This window comes from Malaclemys terrapin, chromosome 1 (genome assembly GCF_027887155.1).
Source record: "Malaclemys terrapin pileata isolate rMalTer1 chromosome 1, rMalTer1.hap1, whole genome shotgun sequence".
Classification (NCBI taxonomy): domain Eukaryota; kingdom Metazoa; phylum Chordata; order Testudines; family Emydidae; genus Malaclemys; species Malaclemys terrapin.
Genome location: NC_071505.1, coordinates 201,271,193 through 201,292,095, shown reverse-complemented (window position 1 = coordinate 201,292,095; position 20,903 = coordinate 201,271,193). Strand labels below are relative to the sequence as shown.

General features: G+C 42.9%; 1 protein-coding gene across 1 annotated transcript; it reads left to right on the top strand.

Moving 5' to 3' along the window:
- The first annotated feature begins 6,244 nt into the window (after positions 1-6,244).
- On the top strand, positions 6,245-20,220 carry ATP6AP2 (ATPase H+ transporting accessory protein 2). Its single transcript, XM_054005843.1, has 9 exons — positions 6,245-6,382; positions 8,203-8,333; positions 10,290-10,418; positions 12,766-12,861; positions 13,059-13,196; positions 13,511-13,564; positions 17,065-17,214; positions 18,278-18,394; positions 19,128-20,220. The coding sequence occupies exons 1-9, from the start codon at positions 6,331-6,333 to the stop codon at positions 19,311-19,313; spliced, it is 1,053 nt and encodes a 350-aa protein (XP_053861818.1). The 5' UTR covers positions 6,245-6,330; the 3' UTR covers positions 19,314-20,220.
- Positions 20,221-20,903: the final 683 nt, after the last annotated feature.

Genomic DNA, 20,903 nt, shown 5'->3' with positions numbered 1-20,903 from the left:
ACACCAGCTAATCGAACTTATCTGTCCGGTACCCTGCATATCCAGAGTCACCAACTTACCTGGGTCCAGATCCAGTCCGATCCTGCGTTCTCGCCTCAGTCCGAAATCGGTCATCAGGCGATTTGAGGTTCAGGGCCCTCCGAATACCAGCTACGAAAGAAACAGCATTTTCTCATCATCTGCCCAGAAGCCTCTGACAGAGTAGAGTATTGGGGTATTTTGGTTTCCTTTATTTTACTTTATCACGGGAGGGGTATTTGGGGCCCGGGTTACCCATGGGGCAACTACAACTGTTTGTTATATTTTTATGGTTAATAGTTTTCCCCTTTTCTATCTTTGTTGCTATTCCCAAATAAACTGTTTGTGTTTTCAAAGAGCTTTGTTTCTCTCTTCTTCTTTCCCTGCATACACATGTACATAGATGGGAGGAGTGGACCGGATAGACACTTCACAGGTGACAGACCCGGGGTGCAGGTGAAAAAGACCTGCCTACTGTAATTGGGGGTTTCTCCCTTTTATTTCACCACCTCTCGTATCCCTGTTACAGCAGAGACACAGGAAAATGTATGTTTTTTTTTTTAATTTAATTCCTTATTATCACCACCTTCTACACACTCAACTTGCATGCCTTTAACTATACCAGCATAGTTAAAGGAAGTACAACTCCTCAGGTGTGGACACAGTTATAACAGTAGAGCTTACTCCTGTGTGGGATCTACGAACAACCAGTATAACTGCCCACACTTTGGGTTGTACTGGTATATTTATATCTTTTTTTTTTTTTTTTTTTAAATCACACACCTAGTAGTAGTCTCCAAGCTTCGAAAGCCACTTATAGGCTGGCTGGGGACGGAGTAAAAGCACAGTGTACCTCCCTCCCTTCCTTCAAAGGTGTTGAAAGCATCTGCCTGCTGTTTAGATAGGAGAGCACCTGAGTTAACCTAACACACTGGTCTCCAAAGCACTAAGCTCTGAAGTAGTCTGGTGCTAGCCCAGTAATACATTTATCTGAGGCCTTTGGCAGTTATTTGAGCTGTCTTTGATTAGCTCAGTCTAGGAGCCCAGGTTTGCCGACAGAAATGAGACTGTTCCTGCTCACATAAAGAAGCTGCAAATAAGGACAGGATCCGTAGAAACACAGGCAGTTCAATGGCAGGGCTGACAACTTTTCATACTGGACCTCTCTGTCACATTGTAAATACTGTAAATCCCTAAAGCAGGCACATGTGCCTCCAAATGATAGTCCTTCTGATGAGTCTCTCTGTATGTCAGCAGTCTGAAAGCTAATAATAGAGCAAGGCTCTGGAACTTGCCCAGTCTCTTGACACAGTAGGAAAGGAGTTGTCAGCCCTCACTGGTTGAAGCACACATTCCATTAGTGCATCAAAAATGTCAGGAACTACAGAGGAGGCATCACAGAAATCCACACTGAGTGGTTCCTGTTTCATTTTAAAATTCCATATTTATTCTTTCTGCAGATTCTAGATAAATTCTCTATGTGCTGTAAATGGACTTTTGGACTGGTGTTTACAATTAGGGTCTGGCATCAGGAAATAATTATTTCCTGTGTGGAATAGTTATAGGGTTTGTTAAATGGGTGAAGTGTTGTCCAGTGGTTAGAGCAGGGAATTAGGAGTCGGGACTCCTTCTACGGTCCAATACTTTCATCACTGTGGCAGCAGAATAAGGCCCCTGGATTCTGTCACAAGCTGTGCTAAAAATTCATAAAAGCTCAGTCTACTTTAGGAAATCCAGCCACTTCTCACAACAGGGAAAGCTGATGCAGGGCTGAAAACAGATAAGTGCAAGTATAGATGGGACCCCACTATGTTCAGCACCATTTCAGAAACTGTGATTGAGCCTATAATGCTAAATACAGTTGAGGCCTATCTATACTTACAGTTGCACCACAGTTAGTAGCCACTTGCTAACATGCTTGTCATCAATTGACTAGTGGCTTTTAGCAAATCACTTAAACTCCTGAGCCTCATACACTAAACTGTGGTCTACACTACAAACTTTGGTTCGTGTAAATATGTCACCCTGGGATGTGAGAAATCCACACCCCTGATCAATACAGCTATACCTACCTAACTCCCAGTATAGCAAGTGCTATGTCAAGGGGAGGGCTTCTGTTGTCATAGCTACTGCCTCTCAGGGATGTGGAGTACCTATGCCAGGAGGTAGCATCTTCACTAAGCGCTACAGCGGTGCAGCTGCACTGCTGCAGCACTTTCAGTGTAGACAAGCCCTAAGCTTTTTCTTATGAGCCATCACTGCACTACCATCATTTTATCTTCACTGATGACAATGCTAGTGGAGACAGGGCTCCAGACAACTGCGGCATTTTAAGCACCACATTACAGTAACTCCTCACTTAAAGTCGTCCCGGTTAATGTTGTTTCGTTGTTATGTTGCTGATCAATTAGAGAAGATGCTCGTTTAAAGTTGCGCACTGCTCCCTTATAACGTTGTTTGGCAGCTGCCTGCTTTGTCCACTGCTTGCAGAAAGAGCAGCCCATTGGACCTAGCTGGTGGGGGCTTGGAACCAGAGTGGACCAGCAGCACCCCTATCAGCTCCCTGTTCCTCTAATTTCCCTGTGCGGCAGCCGCCCAGCAGGCTATAAATTGCTGGCAGTTCGGCTGTCCCTCTCCCCCACTGCCATGTGCTGCTCCTGCCCTCTGCCTTGGAGCTGCTCCCAGGACCTCCTGCTTGTTGTGCAGGGGGTGGGGGGGAGTGAGGGCTAATGTCAGGGTGTCCCCTCCCCCCTGCTCCTGGCCCCCACTTACCCCATCTCCATAGAGACAAGGTCCATGTTACCTCATTTTTGGCCTGCCCTAAGCAGCAAATTACAGTATAGTCCAAATCATCAGACAATTTTAAGATGTGGCAGTTTTGCCACAAGAGACTGAATACAGGAGAAAAAATTCACTCTCACAGAAGCACAACTTGGATCTTAACCAAGATCCCAGAGAAAAGGGTCAGAGTTCTCCCACTCTGTACATTTATGGTATTATTCTCCGATACTGGGCTTCCCTGAGAACCAGACTCCCACTGGGCAGGGCAAACTGGTGTAAAGGTTTAGCAAAAGTTCAATTTCATAGCAGAGTTTCTGCTACTTTCCCATGGAAGAAACAAACACAGATGAGAACAAATGAGAACACAAAAGCAAGACACAGCGAGTGGGACAGAAAGTTCTTTTACAAGCCATGTTCCTGTTGTGATTTGTGGAGGAAAATAAACCCAAACAACAAAACAGAACAAACATAAAAGAGGCCAGAACTGCCAGCTACAGGCCCTTGTTCTCCTTCCTGCTTCCTGCAGAAGGATAGCAAGTTACGGAATTGCCAACCTTAACCACTGAAAATATCATTAACCAGGCCCCAAAAAATCAGGAAGTTGGAATAAAAGTCATGAGGTGTTTTAAAAACCAACAACTCTGGGGTTCTTTTTATTTTCCTGTTGGGTTTTGAGCCTCCAGGATTCACATTTTCAAGCTTTGCTCTGCAACCATAAGGGCCTGAAACCTTTTTATTTATTTATTTTTAAGTGAAAGCTGAGATTTGTTGTAGCCATTTTGGTCCCAGGCTGTAAGAGAGACAAGGTGGGTGAGGCAATATCTTTTATTGGACAACTTCTGTTGCTGAGAGAGGCAAGCTTTTGAACCACACAGAGTTCTTCAGGCTGAGATTTTTATGTATTTACATGACTTCAGGAGCTGGGACTTTAAGAAAAACATCAAGTGTTGTGAGACACCTAATAAAATTGCAAGCTGACAACACAAGTTATGTAGATATACAACAAAGACAAAAGTGATAACAGTCACATGACAGCCTCATTCTGATCCTTGAGATAAAAGTGATAACAGTCACGACAGTTAGCCTCATTCTGATTCTTGAGACAACATCTCCCCCACCATGACACTCACATAACAGCAGTATAGGATCCTTGATTTAGATTAAATGCAAAAGTACTAATTTTGCCTAACATACCCCTACCCCCAATCACAACCTTTTTTACACTTGGAATACCTATTCTCATCCCCCAAACACCCTCTTGCTGATTTGTAGCACTCCTCAAAAGTCAGCTCATTAAGCCATCCTTCCTACCCTATGCTCATTATCACCCCTTTCTTGAGCCATTGTCCTGTGGTTGTCTAATTTAGATTACAAGCTCCTCAGTGCAAGGAACATACTTTCTTCTCTAGGTAAAATACTCTGTATCATTCATTTACACACACCCCTGTATTAAAAGAACATTACAGTTGCAAAGTCAAGCACTCAAAAATTAGGATATGCCAGAATTAAGGTTGTATGGGCAACCTTAATTCAACCCACTTATGCATATGTACTAGGAGACAATTGTTAGTTACATGATCATGTACAGGGGCGGCTCCAGGCACCAGTGCAGCAAGCCTGGGGCGGCAAGCCACGGGGGACGGCCTGCCGGTCGGTGTGAGGGCGGCAGTCAGGCAGCCTTCGGCAGCGTGCCTGCGGGAGGTCCACCGGTCCCGCGGTTTCGGCAGCAATTTGGCAGTGGGTACGCCGAAGCCGCAGGACTGGCAGACCTTAATTTCAGACTTTAATTTCAAATGATGATTTGTAAGCATTAGGTCAGCCAACAGCGCCAAAATGAATTTGCTGACATTCTCATAACAAACACAGCTGTGTGAGGAAGCTAATCATTGTTCATACTTTTCAAACCTATATGCTTTTTCAGGTACAAGTATTTTATCATATATATGCTTTTAAAGTGTGTATTAGGGTGACCATATTTCCCAAATGGAAAATGGGACACGAGGTGGAGCTAGCCCAAGTGCCCCATGGCCGAGCTGCTCGCCCAAGCCCTGCCTGCCACCCGCATGAGGCTGGGGCTGGCATTGCTGCTCACTTGTGCCCTTGCACAGGGTTGGCATCACCACTCATCCCCACATGTTCCTCTGCATCCCACTTTTGCCCCAAAAAATTGGGATAGCCGGACAGGGCTTAAAAAAGGGACTGTACCAGGCAAAACAGATATATGGTCACCATACTATTAATATTTCATTTTTCAATTTAAATTTCTAGTCAACTAAATGGAATTTTTCTCTCATTAGAAAAAAAATTAACAACTAGATCTAGTTGGAAAACAACTAAACTAGCTACACTGCATATAACTAGTTGATGACTTGGGCAGGGGAGATGAGGAGAGGTAGGGAAATCCTTGCCTGGGCCACTATCTTTGGGAGCCTTTGCTACAGCTGTTATGAACAACACAGAGAAGCAGGGCACAAGTACCCAACAACACATTCCTGTTACCAAGGAGAACCAGCAGCAGCTTTGAGGGCAGCCAGAGCCACCAGCAAACGTTGACAATACCCTGAAGGAGGCTGGGAGCCTCTGGCAGGCTCCCGCCCATCTTTGGTGCAGTCAGGCCAAGTGCACCACACAGCAGCTACTCCTGGGGGCAGCATTGCAGGGGGCAGAGCAGCAGCAAAGCAATTGTCACCCACATCACCCTGGGGTGAGCAGGGAGTCGCTGAGGCACACAGCCAGGGCTGGAGAGCCCCTGCTCCCAGAGCAGGCTCCATAGCCAGGTGGGGAAGGGGCTGCTATACTCTGCCAATGGTGCTGGAGCTAGGATTACTGCCACACCCCCTGGCTTGACATAGTAATAACAAACACATGGTTTCCAGTATCAGCACTGCTACAGCACCAAGAGCAGCCAGCTCGGCTGCGTGCACACAGAGCCACCAAGGCTGCTGGGCCTGTCTCCTCATATACGTGTGGAAGAGGGTGGAGCAGCGATCCCGTACATTGTGAGTGGTCAATTTAACTGTCAATCGGATATATGCCAGGCCCCGCCTCCTGCACAGGCTGTCACGTGGGCTAGGATTGGGCACCCTGGGGCTGGGGGGAGGGGGTAGCTCTCCCGCATTGTGAGTGGTCACAGCAGTTGCCACTTATGAGTAGACTTCACTTGCTGCTGGAGAGACCCCGCCCCTTACCCGCTCCCAGACGGTAACGAGGCCGCTGTGCAAAGACCCCTCACCCTGTGAGCGGCCAGGCTGGGTATCGCTCAAGCAAAAGCCCCGCCTCCTGCCCGGACTCGGGACTGGCCGGTCAGTTCCGGGGCAGTGACGCACGGGGAGAGGAAGAGAACTCTCACACTACGTGTGGTCAGTTCCCCTGTCACTCAGAACATAGTCCCCACCAGATGGGCGCTCTGTGAGTGGCTGGCGGGACTGTCAATCAGCATACGCGGGAAGGCGGGGTTTGTGGGGCTGACTGTGTGCGGCCCGGGCGTCCCTCTCCCCAGTCTCCCAGCTGTCGGGCCGTGGCTGTGCGGGGATGGCGGGGGCCGGGATGATGCTTTGGGCCCTGGCAGCGGCGTGCTTGGCTGGTAAGGGGGGGGGGGGCGGCAGAGCGCGGGGCCCCAGCTCCTGCCTCCCGCGGGGGTCCGGGGGGGGCTCTCGGGATGAGCGGGGCGCGGTTGCGGTAACCGAGTCTGACCAGCGGCTAAACAGCTGCCCGTGAGCAGCCTCCGGCGCCCGGGTTCCGGGGCGCTGCTTCCCGAGCTCGGGGGCGGCCGCGGTCCGGCGCGGGGCGGAGCCGGGGGGGCTCGTGCCGCTTTGCCGCTTGTGTCTCGTGACGCTGTGGCGCCGGCGCTGCCCGGCGGGATCCCGGCCCGGCCCGGTCACTGCGCGGCTCCCGCTGGCTGACGGGGCCCGTGACCTCCCCTCCGCGGTTATTTCCGCTGCCCTGTCACTGGGCAGCGCCGGCGGCGGGTGTCTGGTCGCTGTCGCGGCCGAGGGGTCTCCGCTGCCGGGTGCGGCTGCGCCGCGGAGCTTGCCCGGGTAGCCGCATCCACCCGCCGGCGCTGCCCGGAGCCTGGTTTGGCGCTGGGGGTTGTGGCGGTATCCCCGAGTTCCTAGTGCCTCACCGGCTTCATCGGCTGGGCAATCCCGGCCCATCTGTTCTCTGCAGCAGCTGCTGGGAGCCTTCCCTGCTCTCCTCGGAGGTGCTGCGGGGGAGGCGGGTCCCCTACTTCTTTGGCGGACCAATGGGCTTGGTTCAAAAAGTTTAACAATTGTGGGACACAGACATTCTCCTTTCACACAACTGCCCGTGAAGGTCACAAGTTGGACATCAGTGTCCTCGGGTGTGATCCAAAGTATCAATTATGGTTAATGCCAGAACTTTCTGGTCCTGCAAAGAGTTACCACCTGAACCAGAAGGTGACTCCTTATGATTACATTACCCTTCTGTCTTTGGATAGGAATATGCTTGATGAATTGCAACTCAAAATTGTGTTCCAGGCTTCCCAGAATGTGTAGCCCCATGAGTCACTTTTGGTCAAATGATTATAGCGTAGCTGGAAAAATGGTTGTTTCCTGAGTTCAAATGCATTTTGTTCACTGTGACCTTGAGCAAGTAACTTCACTATTTGTGCCTGTCAACCTAGCAAGGAAAATTGGGTTTAAAAAAGAAGTAGCTGTAAATCAGATACCATCTCTAAACCAAATTGTCCAGAGTAAATTGCGTGAGTGTCTTGTAGCCTGTAAAGTAGTAAAGAAACATGTTAAGGCTGACAGGCTACCAATATTACTATTGTTAGTCTATAAATTGCCCCCACCCATATTGATCCAGAAAAAGTCTTAAGAAATGAGGGTCGTTACTCTATTAAAATTGCAGCTGTTCAGCAGGATGAGCTGCCATCAATAAAAAAGTGCTTGAATTTTTGGCAAATGACTGTAGGTTGACCTATTCCTCTGTTCGTCTGCATGTCATTGTTTTGAGAGCAACAACATGAAATTCTTGAGATACACTTTGTTCAGTTGGTGTGAATGTCATATCATGGCTTATATTTACTGTCAACACCTGCCTGGAATTTATGATCCAGAATCAGGTTTTGGAGCATACCCCTCTTCCCCCAAGGTCAAAATGGTATAACTAATTTAATTTACTAATAGAACCTCTTTCATGCCTTGATTTTGTTTAATACCGCAATTTGTCTATACATAACTCTGTACTGGAATTATCCCTTGCATCCTAATACATTGAAATTAATGGCTCTCTTCAGCTCTCTCTCTTAACTTGGTAGATCTGTGCACTGGAAGGCTGAGAATCAAGAAGAGGTTGTTGCAATCCACGTCTGCTTCACAGGGTTTTAAGAAACTCATGCTTTACCAGACTTGCCTGTCAATAATGTTTCTGTTTTAGGTGTCTCCGGTGATGAGTTTAGTGTCTTACGATCACCCCAATCTGTCGTTTTCCGAGATGGAAGTTGGCCAGTACCAGGGGAGCGGATCCCAGACATAGCTGCATTATCCATGGGCTTTTCTGTTGAAGAAGTATGTTTCAGTTTTCATTTTGAAAAAGCTGTAAAATTCAGATTAGTTGTTTCTGAGAGCTTTGAATTATAGTTGAGGTACACAGATTTTATAAAATGTGCTGGAAATAAAGTAGGAACTATATAAAACAGACCACTAAGAGGAAATTCAGAAACCTTGGGAATCTAACTTGTGTTCTTCCTCCTCTACAGTGAAACTGTTATTAAAGGGCTAACTGCAATATAAATGATTAATAATAAAATGTCTACAGGGCCTCTTCTGTCCTATCTTTTGAAAATACCCTGTTAACAGGCCACTACACTTGCGGTCTTGAAACTAAGAGCAGAACTTCTTAAGAATAGTTTTAGTGGTTTCTCCATTAAACAAAGCAGGACTGATTATGTACTACGTGCGCTGAACGTCCGCTTGAGGCACAAGGTAAAATCAAATGCTTTTTGGCCAACTAGGCAACTTGATTTTCACCATGCTGCTTTTCCTGGGGTATCTGTGATATGAAATAGAAAACTTATTCTGTTCAGCAGTCTATTCCTTCTTCTAAGCTAGGTGGTCCCTGCTTAACTGTGAGGGCCCTTGGGACTGTCCAGAACTAGCAGCCCCCATTCCCCTCCCCCCCTAAAGAACAAAATGTCGGAAGAGTGCGGGGAAGGAGAACCCTCCAAATTGTGTTTCAGCTAGCTATTCCTCCACTCAAAAAAACAAACACACAAAGTGAAAGTAGATATCAGTATCATGATTAGGGCTTTGATCCCATGATGAACTCCATAATGCAGACTCCTGCAGTTGTGGGGAGCTCATTGTAGGATTGGAGCCTTAATTTGTGGTCTTGACATGAATCATAATCTAGGAGAATAGAAACTGCGCTGGAGGAGACTTTTAGGGTTCCACCTTCAGACTCTCTGGCATTCAAACTTTAATTTTTTAAAAAGGGATCACTGTCTGTATTAATGCACTGTTAAGTTATCGGGCAACCTGAAACACCTAAAAGATTTGAACTTCCCCATTGGCTGAACAGGCTGAAATGTTAAAATAGGGGTCTCCAAAACGAATCCTTCTGCAGTTCTCTCCCTGTAGGGGAGGATAAAACTAATAATCTTTTTTTCTCTTAATGGGGATCTCAATCAATTTCTCTTTCCCCTATAAGGAATATATAGGTCATAGCAAACATTGTTAATTGTAAAATGCATTTAGCTTGGTCTTGTAAAATTGCCACCTGTATTGAGTAACTTTTTTTGGGGGGGGGGGGGAGGGGGAGGGGGATATCCTGGTCAACGTTCATGTAAATTCTGCGGATATACAATTACATGCAAAACAGACTCAGCTCTTGCTCTTAATAAGCTGCCGAAGCATCTGTCTGTGTTGTAGAACCCTTCCACTGCTTTAGAGCCTAATTACTTCTACTTAAATGTCAGAATCATTAGCCTTTATTGTTTATAGTTGTACCAGAAACATCCCGGCAATGTATTTTTCCATTGTGGCTAAATATTATTGGTCTATAAGAAGCATATATTTGAATAAAAATATTCCTCCAGCTAGCTGCATACTAGAGAAGCTTGCTACTTCCTTCAAATCATGGGAAGTTGCTTTTAATATCACTAGAAAATGGACTCTCTCAGTGAATCTTGTGGAATGTAGCAGTCTTGACTGTGAAACTTGGTTCAGTAGCCACATAGGCAGTTTAATAAGCCAACATTGTACAGTATATGAATGACACTTTTTCTTACATTAATGTTCTGGAGGGCCTGCTGTTAATAGAGAATTAACAAAGAAACTTCGGGGGTGGGGGGGGGAGGAGATCCTTTCAAGCTTTTAGACTCCCTACTAAGTTTAAAGATTCATTGATATCACTGCAAATTCTCTACATTAACCATTTGATATAGTTTGATCTGGAGTGGTTTTTTTTTTTTTCCTTTGATTTCAAGCTAAGCAAAAGTTTTTGCTTTTAAATTTTGTTACCAGGACCTTTCCTGGCCTGGGCTTGCAGTGGGCGATATATTTCATCGTCCTCGAGCTACTGTTCTGGTTACTGTGAAGGGAGTAGACAAGCTGGCGATGCCTAAAGATGGAATTTCTTACCCTGTTGAGAATGTAAGTATCTGCAATTTTTTTGTATTTGTGTCTGTTACTCATACTTCTGTTAATACTGAAAGTATTGCTTGGTGTTCGAAAAAAATCCCAAAAGCTAACCTTTCACCAGTTATGCTTTTTCTATTTCACATAGCTTTTCATGTAGTCAGAGAATTAGGGTTAGAAGGGACCGTTAGAGCGAGTCTGATCTGGAAATCACAGGATGGTAAACTTCACTCAGTTACCCTTGCATTGAGTCCAGTAACTTGTGTTTGGCTAAAGCACATCTTCCAGAAAGGCATCTAGTCTTGTTTTGATGACATCAAGAAGTGAAGGATCCACCACTTCCACTGGTAATTTGTTCCAATGTTAAATTGCTGTCACTGTTAAAATTGTGCCTGACATCCAATTTGAATTTGCCCACCTACAACTTCCAGCTATTGGTTCATGTTATGCTTTTCTCTGCTAGATTAGAACCCTTTAGTATACATGGTGTCTTCTCCGTGTGAAAATACTTAATCCATTTCGCATGTACTTTTTAAAAAATGACACTTTACAATATCAGTACTCAGAATGTCGTGTGGTACTAAGTCAAATACTTTACCAAAGTCTAAGTATATTACAAATGTGTAGTTAACGTTATCAGCCAAACTTGTAATTTCATTAAAGAATGAAATCAGGTTTGTTTGAGATCTCTTTTCTATAAAATCAAGTTGACTGGCATTAAAATATTCCTAGTCTTTAATGCTTTATCAATTGAATTCTGTATTGGCTTTTCCATTCTTTTCCCCAGGATTGATGTCAGGGTAACTGGCGCATAGTTATCCAGGTCATCCCGCTTGCCCTTTTTGAATATTGGCACAACATTAGTCCTCCTACAATTTTCTGGAATTTCCCCAGTATTCCAAGATTTATTAAAAATTAACATTAGCAAACCAGATCTCTTCAACAAACTCTTTCAGGCTTCTTGGGTGCATATAATCTAGGTTTGGTGGTTACAAATTGTTTATCCTTAGTAGATTGTTTAACATCCTCCTTAGTTATTAATGGACTGGAAAGTACTTCATCATCCTCATGTGATAAGAGTACATCATCCTGCTTCTTTCAAATACAGAACAGAAATATTTATTTTACTTATACCATCATTAACAATTTAACCATCTGTCTAGTAATGAGCTTATTCCGTTGTTAGAATTTATTTTATTCCTAACAAGCTTTAATTTCTTATTGTTCTTAACCTTGCCAGCCAGATTTTTCCCCAATGTCTTTACCTTCCCTCATAAATTTTCTATACCAAATAACTTCTAATTTTATATCTATGTCCTCCTTTTTCTACTTATGTATTGCTTTTAAATTTCTAATTATTGCCATCACTGTGCCACTGAACCAGCATAGGCTTTTAGCCAAAGTTGTCTTCGTTCTTGATTGTAGAATCATGTCTTTTTGGCCATCTAATAAACTCTTCTTTAAGAACTCTCAATTTTCATTCACATTTCTCTGTCTAAACTTTTCCTCCCAATCAATTTCACTCATTTTTCCTCCGCTGTGGAAAATTTTTCATTTTGAAGATGAAAGCGATTCAACTCTGAATACCCCTACAGACTCCTAAAAGAGCAGTCAACCTTTGCAAAATTGTCCTGAAATGTTTTATTGTAGGTAGAAAACCTACTACTTCACCTTTATCATAATGATCAAGTAGTTAATATCTTACTCAGTCATCAAAAGTGAATGGGTGACTAAAACTTTGCAAAGTTCAGCTGTTCTTGAGAACAAAACTAATACTAATTTATTAAATTTGTCATTTATCTCTTCATAAGTCATGTGCCTCTCCCAACATCCCTCAAGGCATGTCTTTATCTTGACACAACTAAACAGTTTATATTTTCACATTGTCTAGCATTGAACTGGTTGCTTTGGGAACCCTTACTCTGAATTTCCTAGTACCCCTTGTAGATTTAATATGAGCGTATGAAGCTGGCATTTTCTTTTATAGAAAACATCTTTGCTGTAGGGTGGATAGTATGCATTCCTTTCCTTTCTGCATCTTCATTTTTAATACAATTTAATAAGGTTAATTTTGTATTTAACAAGGGACTCTAAAATTGTTCCCCTTTTCTAAACTTCTGGGGAAAGTATTAAAATGCTGATACCGTGCCCACAATGAATACAGACACATCTGTTGCACTTTTATCAATTAAGACTGGCTGCATGATGCAGACTGTTGTATAAATCTCTGAGCATAAGTATGTAATCAATGCAGAAAATAGAAGGTCACAGTTTTTGTCCCAAGGAATTTCCATCCTTCTCTACATGTTGCTTTAGCCCCATTTTGGCCAGAATTCCTTATTAGAGCTTTATTGTTTTTCAGGCTGTTCCTTTCAGTCTTGACAGTGTTGCAAATGCTATTCACACCTTGTTCTCTGAGGAAACCCCTGTAGTCTTGCAGTTGGCTCCCAGTGAGGAAGTGAGTATTGATTCATCTCCTAAACCATTTGAAATAAGAGTTAAACCACACAATTGGGAACTGATGTGCTTAAACCTCTTGGCTGTATGAACATCTTGTATTACAAAAGCACCTGCATGTGTAATGGAATTAATCTATGAAGTTTGAAAAATCCAAAACTGAACTATCCTCATATTACACAATGACTGTTCTTACAGAGAGTTTATATGGTGGGAAAGGCAAACTCTGTATTTGAAGACCTTTCCGTCACGCTGCGACAGCTACGGAACCGCCTTTTCCAGGATAACTCCATTCTCCGTTCAATTCCCCTCAACTCTCTCAGCAGAAACAATGAGGTAAGAAACAGTGGCCGATGAATACTGCTTTTATTAAACTGCCTCTGATCTACTTTTATGAGTTTAGTTTAAGAAATATGCTCATTCGTTTTTCATCTCCTTGTTGTCTAAGGGGGAAGTTGGTCCCCAAGTTTCAATATTTAAGTACTAGAAAATGGTGATTGATTGGTTTTGGGCATTGTTTGACCCAGTAACAAGCACTGCAGGGGGAAAAAAAAAGCTACTGCTTATAGCTGCAGTCTGCTGAGATGTGCAACAAAATTAAGCTGCCTCATCTTCAGTTTCTGTTCAGAAAATACTTTTCTCTCCCCTAGGTTGACCTGCTTTTTCTGTCAGAACTACAAGTCCTGCATGATATCTCCAGCTTGGTGAGCACGACTTTTCAAACACACTCTATATGTCTCACATATGATTGAGGGAATTTTGAAAGACGCTTTTGTTAAAGTCTGACATCCTGTGTGTGAAGATCTCTAGGGCAGTGGTGTCCAAACTGAATTCCCAGGAGCCATTTGTAGCTCTTAGGGATTTGAACTGTGGCCTTCAAGGGTGACTTAATAAAATGTGTATTTAGAGATTGAAAATGTGTTCCCTGAGAATGCATCCTGTTTCTAAACTGAAGTGTTTGAATCAGCTCTGCCACTGAAATGGGGGGAGTTGGCATCATTTCTTGTCCCTTGCAACAGCCCTGGTGTGAGCTGGGGCACTCTGAGCCGCTGCTTTCCCTTCCAACGTCTCTGGGGAATCCCCAGCAGGTGATTTGTGGGTGGTTCCTGTTTTCTTTATATGCTGCCCAATGGTGCAATGGGAGCAGAACAGGGTAGAGAATATGTACCTGATATTAGCTCCTTGACCTTCTTGAAATGAAATGATTGTTCTGCCCTCTAGATGAAGAGGTTGGACATTGCTGCTTTAGTGCATGTTTCCACAACAAGTAGTCAAAAGCCATAGCTGTCTGTATGGATTAAATTTCAGTACAGAGTTGTTATAGAATCATAGGACTGGAAGGGACCTTGAGAGCTTCTGCAGCTTTGATTAGATGACCTATCTGTAGCCAGCATCCCAGGCAAAGGGAAAAAATGTGTAGGGAAGGATTTCAGACCAAGTTGGATGAGCAAGCATCTCAAACAGGTGATTTAAGAGAAAGCAGCAAGCCTACATGAAAAGGAAGATGGGAGGGATCAACAAGGAAAGCTACTTGGAGGTCAGAAAGTGTAGGGATAAAGTGAGAACTGCCAAAAGCCACACACCGTTGGACCTTGCAAAGGGAATTAAAACCAATAGTAAAAGGTTCTATAGCCATATAAATAAAACAAGGAAAGAAGTGGGGCTGCTAAACACTGATGATGGGATGGCGATTAAAGGTAATCTAGGCATGGCTCAACACCTAAACAAATACTTTGCCTCTGTTTTTAATAAAGCTAATGAGAAGTTTAGGGATAGTGGGAGGGTAGCTAATGGAAGTGAGGATATGGAAGTAGAAATTACCATATCTGAGGTGGAAGTCAAACTCAAACATCTTAGTGGGACTAAATCTCAATCTAAATCTGGATAATCTCTGTCAAGAATATTAAAGGAACTGACACATGAAATTGCAAACCCAATAGCAAGGATTTTTAATGAATCTGTAAACTTGGGGATCATACCCTACGATTAGAGAAATGCTAATATAGTACCTATTTTTAAGAAAGGAAAAAGTGATCTGGAAAATTACAGGCCTATTGGTTTGACCTCAGTTGTATGCAAAGGCTTGGAATAAATTTTGAAAGAGAAAGTAGTTAAGGACATAGAGGTGAACAATAACTGGGATAAAATACAAGGTGGTTTTACAAAAGGTAGATCATGCCAGACTAACATGATGTCCTTCTTTGAGAAGAGAACTGATTGTTTAGCTCTATTGCATTTCCTTTTTTTTTTAATCTACTTGGTTCTCAGTAAGGCATTTGATAATTTCTCATGTAGAATTCTATTAGTTAAATTGGAGGAGATGGGGATTAATATGAGAATTGAAAGGTGGATAAGGAACTGGTTAAAGGGGAGACTACAAAGGGTCATACTGAAAGGTGAACTGTCAGGCTGGAGGGAGGCTATTAGTGGAGTTCCTCAGGGATTGGTCTTGAGACCAGTTAGTTGTATTTCACGAAACTGGGGAGGTATCAGTTGGAAATGACAGGAGGAGAAAGACCTGGGTGTATTGATTGATCACAGGCTAACTATGAGCTGCTACTGTGATGCAGCTGTGAAAAAGGCTAACGCAGTCCTAGGATGCATCAGGCAAGGTATTTCCAGTAGAGACAGGGCTACTAGGATGATCAGAGGAGTGGAGAACCTACCTTACAAGAGGAGACTCAAAGAGCATGGCTTGTTTAGCCTAACAAAAAAGAAGGCTCTGGGAGATACGATTACTCTCTATAAATACATCAGAGGGATAAGTACCAGGGAGGCAGATGAGTTATTTAAGATCAGCACCAATGTTGACACAAGAACAAATAGATATAAACTGGCGATCAGTAAGTTTAGGCTCGAAATTAGATGAAGGTTTCTAACCATCAGAGGAGTGAAGTTCTGGAACAGCCTTCCAAGGGCAGCAGTGGGGGCAACAAACCTAACTGGGTTCAAGGCTGAGCTTGATAAGTTTATGGAGGGGATGGCATGATGAGACAAACTACAATGGCATTTGGCTGATCTGTGACTGCTAGCAGCAAATATCTCCAATGGATCGTGATGGGACACTAGATGGGGAGGGCTCTGAGTTGCTACAGAGAATTTTTCCCCAGGTATCTGGCTGGCGGGTCTTTTCAACATGCTCAGGGTCTAACTGATCACCATATTAGGGATTGGGAAGGAATTTTCCCCTGAGTCAGATTGGCAGACACCACGGGGGGTGGGGAGGTTGCCTTCTTATGGGGCATGGGTCACTTGCAGGTTTAAACTAGTATAAATGGTGGATTTTCTGTAACTTGAAGTCTTTAAATCATGATTTGAGCACTTCAGTAACTCAGCCAGAGGTTAGGGGTCTATTATAGTAATGGGTGCGTGAGGTTATGGCCTGTAGTGTGCAGGAGGTCAGGCTAGATGATTGTGATGGTCCTTTTTGGCCTTAAAGTCTATGAGGACTTGCCAATATACCAAAGACCAGAAACATAAGGTTAAAAAAATGCAGTGATGATAGAGGCAGGTTCAAGTTGCCGTTCTCCCACAGATTGTGTAACTTTGGGCAGGTCACATAGTTTGTCTCCTCTTCCCAGATGCAAAATGGGGGTAATAGCACTTCCCTAGCTCACAAGGGTCATGCGGGTGCATTCATTAACGATTGTGAGGTGTTCAGATTCTGTGGTGATTGGGGGGCGCAGTCAAATACCTGAGATTTCATATCTTGAAGAAATATTGCTTATATAGCTGGGCAGCAGAAAAAAAAAACTTCATCTGTAAAATTCACAGCAAAGGTCAATTTAGCACAGGAAATCATGGGCATCCATGGAATTTATGCATTTTCCTTCATGCTGTTACACAAGCTCTCTATTATTACAGCAATCTTAGAATCAGGATTTTGACATAAATTGAAGGTGTTCCTTAAGTTTGAGACTCCTTTCAGTGGAACTGTAACTCTTGTTGCATGTGCCTCTTTAAAACGATCTCTGGCATAAGCTTGCTTACTCAGGCACTTGCTACCCTGCCTCCCATTTTGAAGACCATATAGCCAGCTGTAGACACTTCTCTGATCCAAGATGGCAAGTTCTGGCAAACTTCCAAGTCTGCATGGAATATGTCAGACAAAAATGAAGCTGACTCAATCAGTGATTAAATCTCATTGGACTGAGTATTTAAACTAACCCATTTTTAACCCGTGGTTCACTTTCCCCCCCTTAAGCTGTCTAGACATAAGCATCTGGCGAAGGATCACTCCCCAGATTTATATTCACTGGAACTGGCTGGCTTGGAAGAGATTGGGAAACGGTATGGGGAAGATTCTCAGCAATTCAAGGATGCCTCTCAGATTCTTGCTGATTCCCTGCAAAAGGTAAAAGGAGATCTGCCATAAATACTGTACTGTAAAGTTTGTCTGAATAACAATTCTAATGTGAACAGTACCGGTTTTATATTAACAAGACAGCTGAACACCAACATTCATTGGTCACACAGCATAGTGCTGTGAATTGCTATTCCTTTTTGTTGGCCTGTCCATCTCTTGGTTGGGTAAACTCTAGTCCCTCCATCAATTATCAAATCAAACTTCTGTAATTTGGTCACCCCTGAGCAAGAAAGGTATTAGAGGGCCTTTTTGGCAGGTCAGAGCTGTTTTGTGAAGGGGTCAGAGGGTGATATTGACAAATGTGTAAATCAGTAAGTCCTGATGAATTGGTTTTAAAACCGATACTTTGTGTGTATAGGCATTTCTCACTTAAACTGGCGGAAAATGTGAAGCAAATAGCTCTAGCTTTAGCCCAGCACCATGTGATCAGGTGCTGTGTGTTTTTTTCGCACCTTGAGCAGTTCTACCATTTCCCAAATACCTGCTCTTTCACTCCTTTCCTGAGCAGGCTGCCAGTTGTGGATTTTATCTAAACAAATGTCCATCAAGATCTAAGACAACTCCATCTTGCTAGTATCCAAAGTTTGATGCCAAAATATAGTGAGGCAAAATACTAGATCCTTAATTCACTAAGTTAAACAGCTTTGTTCTGTACAATATTCCATTCATATACAGCAGTCCAGCGTGTGTCAAATGTTCACATTTGATCAGAATTGCTCTGAAGTAGAATCTTAGATTAAGTACAGAACTAGGGAAATACATGGGCCAGAGCATGTGTCATGGGATATAGCAGCTTTCATATCAGAGCACATGTATCCATAGGAGGTCAGTAAGAAACTCTTAGGATCCTGGACAACTGTCCAGTGGACTGTAAAGAGATGGTCTAAACTAGCTCACAGTTGGCATTCTTCTTAGTAGACTCAAATCATTGGAGACTTCCATGATTTCTCCAGATTGTTCAGATCTGCTGCCTTGGTGCATCTTTGGTTACAAGAATCAGATTTAGTAACTATTGCATATATCTGAAACTAAGCTATTGTTGTTCTTTCAGTTTGCAGATGAGATGTATAATCTCTATGGTGGGAATGCCGTAGTAGAGGTGGTGACTACAAAGACATTTGATACTCCCCTTGTGAGGAAGAGTCGATCCATTCTCCAGACTGAAGAGGTAGTGAATGCACTTTAAACCCCTTTTCTGCAGCTGAATTATTAAAAATGTGAACATGTGCATTGCTCCATTTTGTAGAACTAGAATATTGACTTGATACTGTAGCAACCTTTTAAACTTTTAGTGGCTTAGACACTAGGCATGATGAATCATAGAATATCAGGCTTGGAAGGGACCTCATAAGGTCATCTAGTCCAACCCCCTACTCAAAGCAGGATTAATCCCCAACTAAATCATCCCAGCTAGGACTTTGTCAAGCCTGACCTTAAAAACTTCTAAGGAAGGAGATTCCACCGCCTCCCTAGGTAACCCATTCCAGTGCTTCGCCACCCTCCTAGTGAAAGAGTTTTTCCTAATATCAAACCTAAACCTTCCCCACTGCAACTTGAGACCATTACTTCTTGTTCTGTCTTCTGGTACTACTGAGAACAGTGTAAATCCATCCTCTTTGGAACCCCCGTTTCAGGTAGTTGAAAGCAGCTATCAAATGAACAAACATAGCAACTGCAATAACCTAGTCTCCATTTACGATGCCAATCACGTAGGTGCATTAGTATGTAGTGCAAGTAACTCCAGAATTGCCTGTGCAAAATATCCATATCTTGGTACGGGCAGTCTGAATGTTAGTATAATGAGAATATGTTCTGTATGTGGGCTGACTTCAGGAGCATTGTGACTGCTGGCCTCCAGATGTCTCACTTCTTTAAACCATACTTTCCTTCTTTCACTACAGAGCACCTCATATAACCTAGGGTATTCATACAACTTCAACTATGCTGTGGTCTTCAACATAATTCTGTGGCTCATGATAGGCCTTGCATTAGCTGTGATTGTAATCTCCTACAACCTCTGGAACATGGATCCTGGCTATGACAGCATTATTTACAGGATGACAAATCAGAAGATAAGAATGGATTGAACTTCAGTCTAGGGAACGGAGTATGGCCGCTTCTGAAGTGTGTTTAAAATAATATTTTGGCATGGTTAAATGTGGACGTCTTTAAAGGTGCTTTTATTTCTCTAATGGTTCCTTGTGTTTTCTTTAGTCTCTCTTTAGACACTAGTAGTACTACTAGAGTGGATTTACAAAGCTGAATCTACCACCTGCTCTAAAACCATGCCCTAATTATTACTAAACTATATAACTTCATTCCATTTTGGTAACAAAAAATGAATTTTAGAAATAATACATTGTATTCCTTGTGATTAAATATGTGAAAAAAATGCACTGAAATGATAGCAACTTTCTGATTTAAACTTTTTACACTGGAGGTTTAGAAACTAGAAACTATTGTTAAGCTGCGTTGTATATTATGAACCAGATGTAAATGTTTATGTTGATGTAAATATTTCTAATGGTACATGTAGTGTTCAGAGAAAAACAGATTATAGCCCTATTTATGTAAAGCCTTCACTATGGGAATAGTTCCACAAGAACAATTCTGGTTGAAACAGTATTTGGATTTTTTACATTCCAGCCACCACCATGAACCATAGCCAAAATGAGGCTTGGTGTAGATCTTAACATCAGCTCACTGCTGCATTTAAAAGGACTGCAGAAAGATAATAGGTAAGAACACTGGTGTGGTTGGACTATACAGTTAGGAAACTACAAATATAGAAAATAGTCTGGGTGCTTAAAGTTTAATGTAATATACTGTAGAAGCTTACATTATGATGCTTCTAATTCTTTCCACGTATGTTATTAATTGTAGCTGTTCAAACACCTGTTTTTTGGTGGTAGAAGTGGACCAATAACTGGCACTTAGCCATACTCCATTTTTATTACTCGTGCTTCAACCATTTAATAAACAGAACAAGTAACATTTGCTGTGGAGTTCATTTATTTTTCCTACAAAGTTCCATTAAGGGGTAGTCATACTCAGCACAAAACTGAGTTAACTTAAGCTGAACCAAACACATGTAGCCTTCTGCATTTATCTAAATACATTAGGCCCTCTTGAAGGAAAAAAAAAAAAAAACGCTCACAAACGAACGCTGGCTTTTATGCCTGGCTCTACCACTGGCCTGCTGGGTGACCTTGGGTAAGTTGCTTCCATCACTGCCTCAGTTTTCCCCATCTGTAAAAAAATTGGGATGATACGGACCACCTTTTCTAGTGTGTTTTTCATGCATAGATCTTAAAGTGCTTTGAAAGTTAATACCTAAAGGCACAAGCCAGTAGTGATCTAACTATTCAAAGCTGCTCCCTGTTTTCTATATTTACACAAAACCTTTATCTGGGTAACTAGTAGATGAAAGCCTATGCTGTTGTACAGGTGTATCAGGTGGCTCAAGAAATCCACCATCTGTGATCTGTATTTAGTTAACTTTTCCTTAGGGTTGCTGTGACCAGTGAGGGTAGCTTACTTTCTTGGCATTGTGTATGGTCAAAGCCTAGAGTGGTACTGGTAATAGTGCTCCCATATGCCGGTAGGTATGGAAACTGTTCAGTTGTCTAATTCTTTGACCAGATAATTTCAGTATTTGTGGTAAGCCTTCACACCAA